At 29.1% G+C, this 15,001-nt stretch overlaps 1 protein-coding gene across 1 annotated transcript in view; it reads left to right on the forward strand.

Annotated features, from left to right (window-relative positions):
• Positions 1–15,001, forward strand: part of LOC142325715 (nephrin-like) — an 885,014-nt gene that overhangs the window by 804,847 nt on the left and 65,166 nt on the right. The window contains exons 9-11 of the mRNA XM_075367746.1: positions 6,032–6,191; positions 6,822–7,115; positions 10,249–10,545. Of these exons, the coding sequence (XP_075223861.1) occupies positions 6,032–6,191; positions 6,822–7,115; positions 10,249–10,545 (751 nt within the window). The remainder of the gene's footprint in view (positions 1–6,031; positions 6,192–6,821; positions 7,116–10,248; positions 10,546–15,001) is intronic.

A 15,001-nucleotide genomic window follows, 5' to 3' on the forward strand; every position in this document is an offset into this window, starting at 1 on the left:
AGTCAATTAAATTGTGTGTTCCGTATGTAATTTAAACATATTCTAGTTGAAATCTATGAAATAATAAATAAAAATGAATACCTTCATAGGTTTTTGGATAAAAAGTTAATACTTGTTTTTATTAAATAAATAAATTAGATGCTTGTAAAATGGTAATTAATTGTAATTAATAAAATTATTTTCTCAAGACCTGTGTAACAACAGATAAGAAAAAGAGTATTACCGTCTAGAATAGCGTTTCTCAGCTATCCGACCAGCTAGCCGTGGGGTCACGATGATATGAAAGGGGAAGTTGCAAAATTGGCTTATAACTTTACATGTAAACAATAATGAAATCATTTTATCAGAAAAAATGTATTATTATATACATTTTACCTATATTTATAAGTACACATCTAAAGAAAATAAATTAATGAAATAGTATTTATTTTGCATTTAAAAGTTTCACCATGCGTGGATCTATGTTAGAAACACACAAAATCAAATTGTTTTCAAACAATAAAAGATTATTCCCACATTTAGTTTTAAGCGCAACCATAGATAAAAGACCCTTTTCACAGCGGTAACACGAGGCGAAAGGGATTAATATTTTCAATGCTTCTTTGACTACATTTCCCTACTCACTTCGACGAGCAAACCAAAACGTATCTAAATCTTCATATGTGGATTGTAATTGTAATGTTTATCGGCAGATATTTCGATGATCTGGTCTGAATGTCAACTGGTAACTTAGCAGCTGCAACAAGGTTTTTACTAAACGGATTCAGTACCCATCTCTTCGAGAAATCCTTTTTATCTTCCGGGAAACACTCCACCAACTGAATAGCTCACGCAAATGCATCTTCATGCTATCGAAACTGTAGTGAATAATAGTGTCTTCTTATCCAAATTTTGTTCAATACAATTGGAAGTGAAGAAACATGTCAAAAATGTTTGCTTTGAAGGCGAATAATCAAGATTCTTAATGAGAATCAAGGTTCTTAATGAAAGCATGAACTTTGTCATTAATAAAATATTTTCATCGCGTCTTCGTAAATTCACATTACAGTCATTTAATGAGAAAATTCATCACCTAAGTAAGCCAACAGCAACATAATCTCATTATTCTGTAAAAAAAAATTTAAATGGCTTTTGTTTATCCAAGAAATACATTATTAATTCTTCTCACAATTCCAATAACCGGGCTAACATTTTCCCCCACGATAAAAATCTGACTTCTGTATGGAAAAATAGAAAATTTTTCTTTTCGTCCATTTCATCACACAGTTTAGCAAATAGCTTATTCTGTAATGGTCGACTTTTAATAAAACCAACCGTTTTTACAGGTTTTTAAAGAATTTGTTTGAGATTTTTTTGCAAATTTTTGGTGGCAAAAGAATATCTGTGAAGGAAGCAGTGCATCTGTTCAGTCCTTAATATAAGGCGATCTTTTCATTATTACATTATTACTATTATTACATTATTATTATTTACATTGACTTGTTTGTTAAAGAAATGTTAAAAAAATAAAAAAATAAACATTTTAGTTTGTTAAAGATATTATAAAAATCTGAAATTCTCTTCTTATACTTTCGTTTTAATGTATTATCGGCATTTGTCATGGGATAAATATAAGTTCATGTTTGTGCATAATTTACCTAAATTTATAGATTAGTTTGTAGTTTTGTTTTTAAATGATTATTTTTTAATATAATTTTATTTATAGTCGGATCAACAATTAAAGTCATTAGCGACTGGAGTGTAACTATTAATGTACTGTACACGTGTAGTATTGAACGCTCAAGACAACCATTCTGAATCCACCGGGTTGGTCTAGTGGTGAACGTGTCGTCCCAAATCAGCTAATCTGGAAGTCGAGAGTTCCAGCGTTCAAGTCCTAGTAAAGTCAGTTATTTTTACGCGGATTTGAATACTAGATTGTGGATACCGGTATTCTTTGGTGAATGGGTTTCAATTAACTACACATCTCAGTAATAGTCAAACTGAGACTGTACAAGACCACACTTGATTTACACTCATCCTCATTTATCCTCTGAAGTATTATCTGAAAGATAATTACCGGAGGCTAAACAGGAAAAGAAAGAAAAGGCGATCATTCTGAGATGTGTGGTTAATTTTGGTTACTACCAAAATACACCCGGCATCCACGATCTAGTACTCTATTGCGTTTTCAATTATGATTAAATAAAGAATATCATAAAAATTTATTAAATAAAAATAGTGTAATTTTCAACTAAATAACAAAAATCTAATTTTGTTTTACAGTAATTTTTTTTTTTAATTTACAGTAAAAAGTAATAAAACTAATTAATATTAGATCCATTTAGAAAAATATATACATCTAAATAAATAGATAAATACATATAAATAAAATTATTAATTTAATTTTAAATATATACACATATATATATATATTTTTTTTTTAATGTGTATATATAAATATATATATACACAATTTTATAAAACACATAAAAAAAAAATTCTTGTGAAATCCAATATCACTGGTTAGAATAAAAAAAAGTTCCAATAGATCGAAGTTTTTTGTTGTAATTTTTTTACATGAATAATTGATTTTCATGGAAGATGGTTTTTTTTTTAAAAAAAAGCTAAACGCGTCTAATAAACATTTGGTTGATGTCGATATCCGTGATGAGTTGTAGCATCTTGACCTTTCATCCGGAGCTCCCGGGTTCAAATCCCCCGGTCAGACATGGCATTTTTTCATAGGCTACAAAATTCCATTTTTGTATCTCACGCACAACTTCCAGCTTATGTGGCGCTTATGATATATCTTTTTTATGTAGATTAATAAGAGTATTAAAATATTTTAATAATATTTATTTTTAAAAAATTAATCATTTTTCCTTTGAATCCTTATCCTTTATTTTTATTTGGTTAATTTTTACCAGTTAATGTTTACTACTGGTTAAAATTCATACCAAATGTCTTTTTTAAGTGAAAATGTAAACTAAAATATTTTTTCTTTAATATGTTACTTTATACATGTTTAAATATCATAGCCAAAAAGGTTATAGAAGATCTGACGTGAGACACAAATTACTCTTGAAACTGGCATGTTATTTTTAAAATAAACAAGCATCCCATTGCAGTTTTACTTTGAAAACTAAGTAATGATGTGGGGCTCTCTTTATTTGCTTTATGGAGCCAAATATACTGTTTTGTATTTCGGTATTCCAAGCTCATCAGAATGAATTTCATCCAAATAAATGACACAGTTCAAATATAACTGGATGTATAAAAAATATGAAAATAAAACCGTGCTAATTACTTTTGTACATCATATAACAATGCGTTATATGTAGACAATACCTCTTTTCAGAAGAGGAAATACCAGGTGAAAAAATGTAATATCGGGGATTTAATCTATTATACCTTTTGAACGAGGTGTCCAGTGTTGAATTAAGTCTAGAAACAAAAAGCAAAAAGGACATTTTTAGATGCGCGCATAACATTAGATAGATTTCCGCTTGATTGCGCAACTAGAAAAGTTGGCGATTTCATTGAACAGAAAATCTTCCGAAAAGATCCATATTTTGCAGTTTGATAAATCTGAATCTGTGGTTACGGTTCGACTTGCGACCGTATAAACTTTAATTGTGATCCTCTTTAATTGCATAATCAGTTGGAAAGGACCGGGGTTTTCTGTAACATGGAGCAACTGAGGGTGTCTGACGAAAATGTTGGACGTGTCAGAGAGGAGTACTTCCTGAGAAGTCCTAAGAAAACTTTTAAGAAGGCGAACTACGAATTAGCGATGCGAGGATAAAAGGATGAAATCTTTTAAGGAAACGCTTACATATGCGTCCGTACCGTTTACAGTAGTTATAGCCTTTGAAGCCTACTAACTACGTGACGACTTTGCAATCGAACTGCTGCAACATTAAGGTGACGAATTTCTTGTTTGTATTATGTTTAGTGGTGAGTCAACATTTCTTCTCGATGGAAAATTAAATTTATATAAATTCCTTTTCTGGGTATGAGAAATTTCCATGAGATCTTAAAATGTGAAAGGGACACCCAAAAACTAAATATTTTCTGCGCAACAGCTTGGCAGCAAGTTTACGGCCCGTTCTTTATCACTAAAGCAAGCGTATCAAGGGTTGCTTATTTGGATATGCTGCGTTCAAGGCTCTCAACTGCAAGGTGTACCAAAGAACATTATTTGGCCATAAAATAGTGCGCCTCCTCACTACCATAACTATGCACGGAATTTCCATTTCTTCAACCGCTACATTGGACGGCATGAACCGATGACTGAACTTATTTGCGGTAGCCTCTAAACTCACCTGATCTGATGCCATCTAAATTTTCCCTTTGGAGTTTTATAAAGGATCTTGTGTATTTGTCTCCCGATACCTACTTATCGACCCTACTCAAGGCACAGGATTCAAACAGTTGTCGCTTCCATTACTTCAGACATGCTGGTTAAACTATGGGATGAACTATCCTAACAGTGGAACGTGTGCCTCGTGAAAAAAGGTCTTACATTGAACACTTTAAGGAAGAACAGCAAGAGTTGCTGTTCCATTTTATTTGAGATTCATTACATCAAAGTTAAGAGTTATTAAAATATCAAAGTTAAGAGATATTTAAACCCCGATATCCTAATATTTTTTTTAGCATATATACTCTCTATAGTCACTACAAAATTAAGATTATAATTCATTTTTAACTAAAAAAAAAAAATTTTATTTACTTTATCAAATTAACATGTGGGTTACTTGGTTGGTTACGTTTTTTTATAGGAATCCCATTTTAATACGAGTTATATCTTTATCCTACAACGAATTTTACAGGATGAATTCAGTAAGATACGAAACGCTATTAAGAATACTTTTTTTGGGGGGAGGATTCGTGGGGCGAAGAACGCTTTGGCGTTATCATCGCCCGGAATAAAATTTAATAGAAATGAAAAATAGCTAAGAAAGACTAGAACTACCTTAAAAACTAAAAAATCAAACAAAAATTTACAACTAATATCACAGCTAAATCTCTTTTTTTTAAAAACACTTAAAACTAATACCACAGCCGTAAAACTAAAATTAAAAATAAGTTTAAAACTAAAAACGTCAAATTTAAATAAATTAAAAAGAATTTAATGAAGTCCAAAAGGAGTGTAAATGATCCCAACTTGTATAACGGGAAGAGTAAAAATTTAACTTAAACTAAACCTAAGTTAAAAATTAAAATATTAAAAAGCTAAAATTTACAAGTAATAACAGATAAAATATCACTTAAAAGATTAAATATTCTATCACAGATGAAAAACTTAAAAATAAATAAAAACTTTATATATATAAAACTAAAATAAATTTAACGAACTCCGAGAAGAATGTAAAAGGGCAATTTAAGTTCATGACGCAAGGCCACATAAAAAATGCAATCCACTGTTAAGAATACTATTTAAAAATAAGTTGTGATACATTTTATTCATCACATCTCTTTCGTTGAGATTAACTAACAAAAAAAAAAAAAAAAAACATTAGCTCACTATAAGTATGTTTAAGCAGAGTTGTATTTTAAAAAAAAGTCTGGTTTTGAAATATAAAAGAAACTTAGTACGAAATTGATCAAATGAAAGTTTAAGCTTGCCAGAATGTGTCTTAATGTCATTTTTTGCATAGAGTTGTAGGTGGAATTTTCCATAGAGTTCTGTGTAGATAAAGATACGCCTCACAGCAATAATTATTTGAGAATAATAAATTCTACGAAAAATGTAAGCAGAAACGTTATTGGAATAATGGTAGAAGAAAATACTGTCCTATAGAATATATTTTCAAACATTTATACATAGTTTTGGTTTTATTTTTCATTGAAAATATATTATCATTCATTCCAGGTCTAATTTATTCTTGTAATAGTGTTGTAGTAGTATTTTCCCTGAAACATTTACAATTTTTTTTGATTGACAATAATTTATATTATATAAAAATATTATCATATATATATATACATATATTTATGAACAAATGATTTCACAAAAATTTGAGGAATTACACTTTTTTTTCAGAATGAATTGCTAAGTCACAATGTATCAGCTCGGCTTATTTTAATCAACCAAAGCTTAGTACTACAAAAGGTGACGCGTCAGAGCGCAGGCAAATATTCATGTTTAGCCACCAATCAAGAAGGAGAAACTCCTAGCAACGAACTTACATTACGCGTTAAGTGTGAGTACTATAATATTTAGTGTTTTCTTTCTTTTTTTTTGGTACGTTAATATATCATATTAAATATTAAAATCTGTAAAAGCTAAATTTTTTAGGACAATTATTCTTACCTTCCAATATGTTTCATAAAGGGTCAAAACTTTATCAGAAAATATAAAAGACATATTTTATTTTACAATACAGTTTACCTGGTCATTCTTCTAAGTGCATTTAATTATTTTTTTACCGAAAAATAAATTGATTAGTTTAAGACAGAGTTGTTGAAAGTAAAATCGTACAATACAAAATTAGTTGCATTAAGATCAGGTTTAGTTTATATTTTGATAAGACATTTTGGGAAAGGAAGGTACCTGAAGAAAACGTACGTTTTAACAAACTGTACGAGAAAAAAGGTATATGACTTTGTTTAGACAGCGGGATGGTGATGTACGAATTTTTTTAACTTAATAATTAATGTAATAATGCTTAACAATTAATTATTCATGTGAATATTAATTGACTAATTGTTAATAATTGGTTATTAAATATTAATTAGACCTAAAAATAATTAATTTTGATATGAAAGTTGATGTTAATTCTATTAATATTATAATACTTTTTAAAATATTATTTTATTTACTTTTTTTATAGATGCGCCTACTTGTAAACAAGATAGGATTCTGGTAGTTGGTGCTTCAAAAGCAGAAAATCTTCATATTGTTTGCGAAGTAGAAGCTGATCCTCCGGCAAAAAGTTTCCGTTGGAAATTTAATAATTCTGGTGAAACTTTGGATGTCGAATCCGAACGTTATTCTTCAAACGGTACAACTAGTGTTCTGCATTATACTCCTATAGCAGATCTAGATTATGGAACTCTATCTTGTTGGGCAGAGAACTCAATTGGCTCTCAAGTTTCTCCATGTTTATTCCAAGTTGTTTCTGCAGGTATGAGAAAATTAGGCCAAGATTATCTAAATAATATAATAATTCATTAAAAGATTATCACATAAAATATAACAAGAAAATATTATTAAATTTTTCTTTTTACAAAAAAAAATAAAATAAAATTATTTTTATTTTTTAAATTTGATCCATGATATTCTTTTATTTTAAATCTTTTAAATTAAAAAAAACAAAACTATAAATGATAGATATATTGTTAGTATTGTCTCTAAAGGAAAGATCCTTGACTCTGGGCGAATAATAATAAGTAATTATGTAACAAAACCAGAAACACAAAAATTATACTTTTTTACTAAAATTTACAACATAGCTAACACACAAAATACGCAGTATATCAATAAAATTTATTTTTATTTAGTTGTAATAGTAATTACATATTTAGTTGTTTATTAAGTTGTAATAGTAATCAAATAGTTGAGATAAATAAGCTGTGAATGAGATAAATTCTTTTTTTTGGGCTCACTATTATTAGGTGATACTTCCTGTAAACTCAGAATATTGAATATATATCATAAAGTGATCAATTAATTGTTATTAACTGATGAAAACTTCGAATAATAATTTTATAATTTAATACAGTTAATAAAATTATTGAATTTCCCTCTAATATAGTAAAACCGGTTTGTATTAAAATTTAAATATGTTTAATTTCAAATTAATTTATTGTAGGCTTTTAAAAACAGTATATATTTTTCAAATTCACATTAAAACCGGTTACTGCTTTTGTAAAAATTAAAAAACGATATATATATATATATATATATATATAATCTGAAAGCATTTAACAAAGTGCTCATTTATATATATTACTTAAAAGAACATTAGATTTTAATGGTAAGTGAAAGTGGGAAGGATCCTCTATTATCATTGGCTGTAGTCATAGCAACAAACATCGTTAATTTGTACGCTCAGTCATAATATAAACAAATCATCATATAATGTCTACTTGTAGTAGAATTTTCACTGGCTAGTCAATTGATATTTATTTATTTTATATGTTTGATTCTATATAACTATAATAAACTATAATAATTTCAAAAGTTACTGGAATTTTGTTGATTATGTAATTGAATACAAAAAATAAACAAATAAACATTAATATACAGACCTTTATTTTACCAAGTCATATTTATTGTAAAAATAATTGGCTTTCTAGCGATGCAAGTTAACAAATAAATAATTAAATTAAAATTTCTTGAAAAAGGTAAAACATTAACTTGTTTTTGAATACATTCAGAAATGCAAATTTGCATTAGAGTAAAAAAAACACATATTATTCCAAAAATAAAATAATTCTTGTTTCCTTAAAAAATGTACGTAAAAAAACGTTTTTAGGAAATTATACAATTATACAGATACGGAAAAAAATACATGTATTTTATTGAGCCTATCAGAGGAATATTTGTATTTGTTATTGAAGGGTTTGTTAAAGAAATAAATAATTCATGTTTATATTGTAGAAACCGAATGTTAAAGACCATAAATATGATAGTTGCAGATGATCAAATATAAAGATACTAATCACTCTTGAAAATTGATTAGCCATTCTAATAAATATCAAGCATACCTTACCAAGCTTATTAAGGAAATTTAAGAAATGGAGTGGTTTTTCTCTGTCTTCAATATTTAGTTGAATATACTGTAGTATATAAGGACGTCAAACCCATTTAAATGCAAGTGGTATTCAATTTGTATTGAACAACTCATGATCATTCTACACTACACGTTTAATACATACAATGTTCATTTTTTTCATCATTGAAAATAGCTAAAAAATAATTTTTTCGGAAAAAAATTGAATAAACACACGCGCACGCACAAACACACACTCACGCACAAAATTAATATTAGTAAAATTTACATAAATTTTATAGACATAAGCTTAGACTTATGTCATTATAGACATGTCCGACTTCATCCTCTTCTACTTCTCACCAAGCTTCAAAAATTTCGATAGTTCACATTTCCTTTTAAATCATCTATAATGTCTGCTTCCGAACACTCATTGTTTTCACGTTGTTTTTCCTTCTACCACTATTTTAATCCATTCTCCTTCTTCTAGTTACCGTTCATATTCTGATTGATTTTTTTTTCTTATTAAGCTCAATTTTCATTAATATCTTTATATCTCCTTCATTTTTCATTTTTTCTTCTAACCTTTTCCTTTTCTTCATTTCAAATGGTTCTAGTCTTTTTTTTTCTTTTTTTTAGTGTTCATCTATACAGAAGTCCACTTCAAACCTAACCCTTCAGAAAACACTTCTTCAAATTTTTACGCCATTTTACTATGTAATCTTTCCTTGGTAAAAATCCTTCCTCAGTATGTAAAAGTGTACTTTTCATTTTATTTTCACTTTTGTAATCTTAAATAAAGATTAAAACGTATTGTTACAAAAAATATATAGGAATTACAACTTGTTCACATATATTTTTCTTAATTCATTGTGATAATTTTAATTTTTGCTTTTTTTTTTAAATTTAGTCTGTAACTTAAACAGTAGAAGAAAAAATGATTAAATGAAACAACAAAATTCAAAGTAAATAATAATAATAATCATTATGTGCCATTCAAAATTTAAGTAAATTCCCAAACATAGGTTGACTCAATTTTTTCCAATATTTTAACAAACTGGAAAATAATCGATATTATTTATGTTACATAAAAAGTAATTTTACTCGTATTTATGTTTAATTTAATGTGTTTAAATATGTATTATGATACATTTAATTTTGTTTTTTTAATATGACATGAATTTAACTAATATTTTCGTTGTATTATTTTGCATTTTATTTGAAATTTAAAAGCTGTTATTGGAAAATAACGATATAATTTCGTTTATTTTTCTTACCATTTATACGGTAAGAAAAATTAGTTTAGAAAGTGTATTTTATTGAAGTTATGTGAAAAAATTCATGTAATATTAGTTATTAAATAATTTTTTAAATTATAATACCAGATATCACAATTTGAATTTCCGTATTTCATTCGAGTAGTAATTTTCAATTTATAGATGGCATTAAAAAATATACAAAAAGTTATAAGCAACAGCTGTAAATATTATATCGTTCCGTAACTTTCAGAAAATAACAAAAAGTTATTTCTTTTTCTTTTCAGGTAAACCATTTCCTGTACGTAACTGTACTCTATGGAATCAAACAACCAGCTCAGTTGAAGTAAGTTGTGTATCTGGATTTGATGGTGGTTTGCCTCAACAATTTGTACTTGAGCTCTATTCAACTGATTCTCCATTTCCTCGTTATAACGTTACTAGTGATCAACCATCTTTTCTACTACTCGATTTAGAACCAGATATTACTTTTCGTATAGCAATTTTTGCTTTCAATTCCAAAGGTAGAAGCCCAGGTGTATTACTTGAGGAAATTACATTCACCGATGCTGAAAAAAGAACAGGTAAGCAATTTAAATTAATGTTAAAAATATGTATATTTATTTTTTTATTTTTCTATACATATAGATTTTATGAGTTTTTCCTTTAGAAATAGATTTTTTTCATTTTTTCTTTGAATAAACACGAGGGAAAAAATGGTAAATTTAAATAAATTTGTACCTTGTTACACAATAATATAATTTCGAAAAAATTTCAATTCTTACTCGTTATAAAATTTGTAGTACTGTACTATTTAATTTTCCATAATTTCTAAATATTTTCCACTTTTATTAATTTTTCAATAAATTATTATATGCAACTTTATGTTTCTTGATTTTATACATGAATTAATTTTACTTGGGAAAAATCTCTTTTGAATTTGGTGTTGATCTTAAATATTAAAAAAAATATTTCATTCATAATTTAAACTATTTATAATAAGAAATGTTTTCTTAAGTTTTATAAAATATTTTTCTATATCTTTATTATAATGTTTGATTTATGGGGATGGAACCTATCATATCATAATATCATTATGATAACCTACCAGTATCATAATGAGGGCATTATAAAACAGATTTTCATTATGATCCAGGTGTTCAACAAATCAAAAGCTAACCACTGACTAATCAGATGCGGATATTGTTTATCAACTGTTTTTTTTACTTTGATTTTAATTCGATTTATTAATTAGTACACCAATAGGTAACTAAGTTTCTGTATTATATTGTTTATTCTTTTTTTAATTATGTCGTATTCTAAGGAAGAAACAACTTTAATACCGCTCAATATTTAAAAAAAAAGGCAGAACTTATGACTAATAAACTATTGTCACAGAAATGTATTGATTGATGTATTTCTTTTAAAATTCTAAAAAAAAATCCGTAAACAATATATTCTACCACTGATTGAAATCAATAATCACAATATATTTTCATCTGTAGAAAAAGTACGAAATGAAACTCTAATATTCAATTATGCGCTCTTGCGAGTTTGACACGAGCCTTGACGAGTGTCGTAACTATTTTGCACTAGTGCATTAATGGCTATCATTATAGGCTTGTTACATAATGTACTATTACATTTCTATCAAATGCAAGTATTTCATCCCCTTATTTATTTTTTGTATTATTATTTAATTTTTGTTTAGAATTATAAATTTATCAAGAATAAAAATAATAAACATATGATCTCTTACTAGAAAAGCCAAATATATTTTCTAACTGCTTCTTTTTTTTTTAATTTAGTTAATTTATTTTTAAATATATAAAAGTTTTATTTCTTCTATAGGGATAGAAAAAACTATTGCCTTTTATGTCTTACTCGGTAACAATCATGGTAGAGCGCTAATGGTAATTTTAATATTGGTGGCTCTGAAAAATGCATTTCCATAAATTAGTTTTCGGGAAAGTATAAACTATAATAAATTGGTTCTAAAATGAGTTGTTTGATCAGCGAGTTGATGGCTGAGAAAATCCAGGACTCTAAATTTTGAAAGAACAGTTTTAGCTATTCATCTGGCGACTGCCGTTTAAAGCTTGACCAGACTGGTCGACTGAGCTCTTACATCGTGAGCGTCTGCTCATTCTAATTGCAATATCGTTTGGATCTCTCTTTTATACTTATCTTCAGGATCTCTCTTTTATACTTTTATACAGTGCTTGCACGCTGTGGTTTTACCGTGTAAACAGTGATAAAAGAATTCTGATTGGCTGAATCCGAATCAGCCAAGAGTAATTCTAACCGATTACCGTGAATTAATCAACCACTCACTATTGATTAGTATAACCTGTCTTTTAATTGACATTTTCTACTATCTACTTGAAGGGTAATAATTTTATAGTATAGGCACCTATCTCAAATTAATTAAATACTGAGTAATCTATATGTTAAAATAAAACAACATCATGACATTTTCATTTTAATCTTGGAAGAAAAAATTAAGGAATTATATCCAGTAAAAAATAATGTCAGTATGTAATTATTGGTACCGGTAAAATATTAGGCGTAAACATAAATAGAAACTTTTGTAATTATTGGTGTTAATAATATATCTACCCGTAATTGATAAAGTAACGTGCATGTTAAACGGTAATACTTAACCACGATAATTGAAGTACTCACCCTTCTGTTACTTATACTATCATTATACAGGCAAATCACTTGATTCCTTACTAAAAATGAGCTAACACGACATCACTTAATTCAATTTCTTTGTTGGGAATGCCTTGTACAAAATGACGAGACAGCAAAAATACTTAAAATTTATTTAATATTTTACAAATCTGTATTATTAACAATGTTTGCATATCCTTTTTTAAGTATGAAATAATGATCTTAAAAAGAAATTCCATTTATCACTTTTTTAAAGGAATAATGTTAGATTGATAAATTCAGAAAAGAACAAGCTTTAAAGTAATACTAAGTTTTATCAACATTCATTGATGATATTTGTAGTTTTAAATTCACAAGATTGCATCTTTCGATTAAATAAATTATACAGGGTCATTCACTGGAATCGGATGTTTTTAAAATAATCATAAAAAATTGAATATTTACTTTAAAAACGTTTTATTGGTACTGAAACACTTGTTACTTACTCATGAACGAAAAATGATGTCCGGCAAGAGATGTCCATTTTGGGCAATACATTGTTGTAGCCTTTCACGGTAACTGGCCTCCATTCTTTCCAGCATGTCTACATCAATCTGGGTGACGTGATGACGAATTGCGATCTTTAGGTCCTCCAATGTACGCAGTTTATTGCCGTACATACGCGATTTCAGAAACCCCCACAGAAAAAATCACACCTACTCAAGTCGGGGGACCGAGGGGGCCAAGGAATGTCGCCGAATCCGGAAACGATCCGTCCCGGAAACAAGTTACGGAGAACAGCCATCGTTGCCCTCGCTGTGTGCGCTGTAGCTCCATCCTGCTGGAATAACACATTTTGAAAATCGATTCCCCGGTTTCGTAACTCAGGGATGAAAAACGTATTCAACATCGCAATGTAACGATCAGCTGTTACAGTTACGGCAGCGCTATCTTCTTCAAAAAAAATATGGTCCAATAACACCGACCTTTCCTATTGCACACCAGACAGTCACTTTTGGGCTATAAAGTGGTCTCTCGTGAAGCTGGTGTGGGTTTCTTTCTGCCCAATACCGGAAATTCTGTTCGTTGACGAAGCCATTCAGATGAAAATGGGCTTCGTCACTTATTAACAATAACAAATTTTCATTTTCTTCAAAAATGGTAAGCATTTGTCGACAAAATTGTAATCGCTGCGTGAAATCTTGCTCGTTTAACTGCTGCACGACGGCTATCTTGTAAGGATGGAAATGCAGGTCTGTATGCAGAATTCGTCTTACCGTACTTGTGCTCGTTTGAAGCGCTGCTGGATGCCTCTGAATAGAGTGGCGTGGGCTTCTGACAATGGCTTCCCTTACTCGTTCGATGTTCTCCGGAGTGCTAGCAGTTCGTCGGGGACTCGGTGGTTTTTTCTTCAATATTGAACCGCTTGTTCGAAGGTTGTTTACCCGTCGCAATATTGTGTTACGAGAAGGGACACTTGCATTACGATGGATATTAAACTGACGGCGGAAATCTCGCTGAAAAGTAGTTACGGATTCGTAATTTCGCACAAAACTGTCATACACATACAGGCGTTGGTCTAGCGTCCACGGCTCCATCTCAACGACTAAAATGTAAATGCTACGAACAAAGGATACGTCAGACACCAGCCACGTGCCCCTCCCACCACGAATGCCCGAGTACAACCCACTTCAAAAATATCCGGTTCCCGTGAATGATCCTGCATATAGTGAATCACAAAGAATATAACGGAAATATGTCACCCAGATTTCTGCACCTTCATTAAAATTAAGCTAGTCTGTAATCATTGAGGCTCAAATTAAGTCGACAATTTAATCTTTATTATAGTGATTTAGTGATTTAATCTGACCTAAAAAAATGAAAAAATAATGTTCAAGAACTGTATTTTTACTTGTTTTCGAGAAATCGGGAGTTAAAGACTATGTTGATTTGGGTTGATAAATACATTGTTTTATGTTTTGTGAAATATAATTTTTTAAATAGGCAATTAATCAACTTTTTTAATCTTCGGGTTTACCGTTAGGTATTATTTAAGAAAATGAGACAGATTGGTTTATAGCGTGTGTGAAAATGCCATGCTGGACCGGGATTCGAACCAGGGACCTCCGGATGAAAGGCCGACATGCTACCACTTGCGTCACGGAGGCCTGCATAATTAAATAACCTAAAAACAGTTAAATAAGTAGCTGAAAATGTTCTTTACCACAGTGGATACAGCACTATGATCGACAAGCAAAACGTTTGGTTGTTTTCCGTATTTCAACGGGTTGTTACAATAATGAAAATATCTCAAAATTGATATTATCAATTATTTTTTTATCAAAATAATATTATAAACGATGAGTGATGATTTTTTTTCTAGTT

Source organism: Lycorma delicatula, chromosome 5 (assembly GCF_047948215.1).
Source record: "Lycorma delicatula isolate Av1 chromosome 5, ASM4794821v1, whole genome shotgun sequence".
In the NCBI taxonomy this organism is placed as follows: Eukaryota; Metazoa; Arthropoda; class Insecta; order Hemiptera; family Fulgoridae; genus Lycorma; species Lycorma delicatula.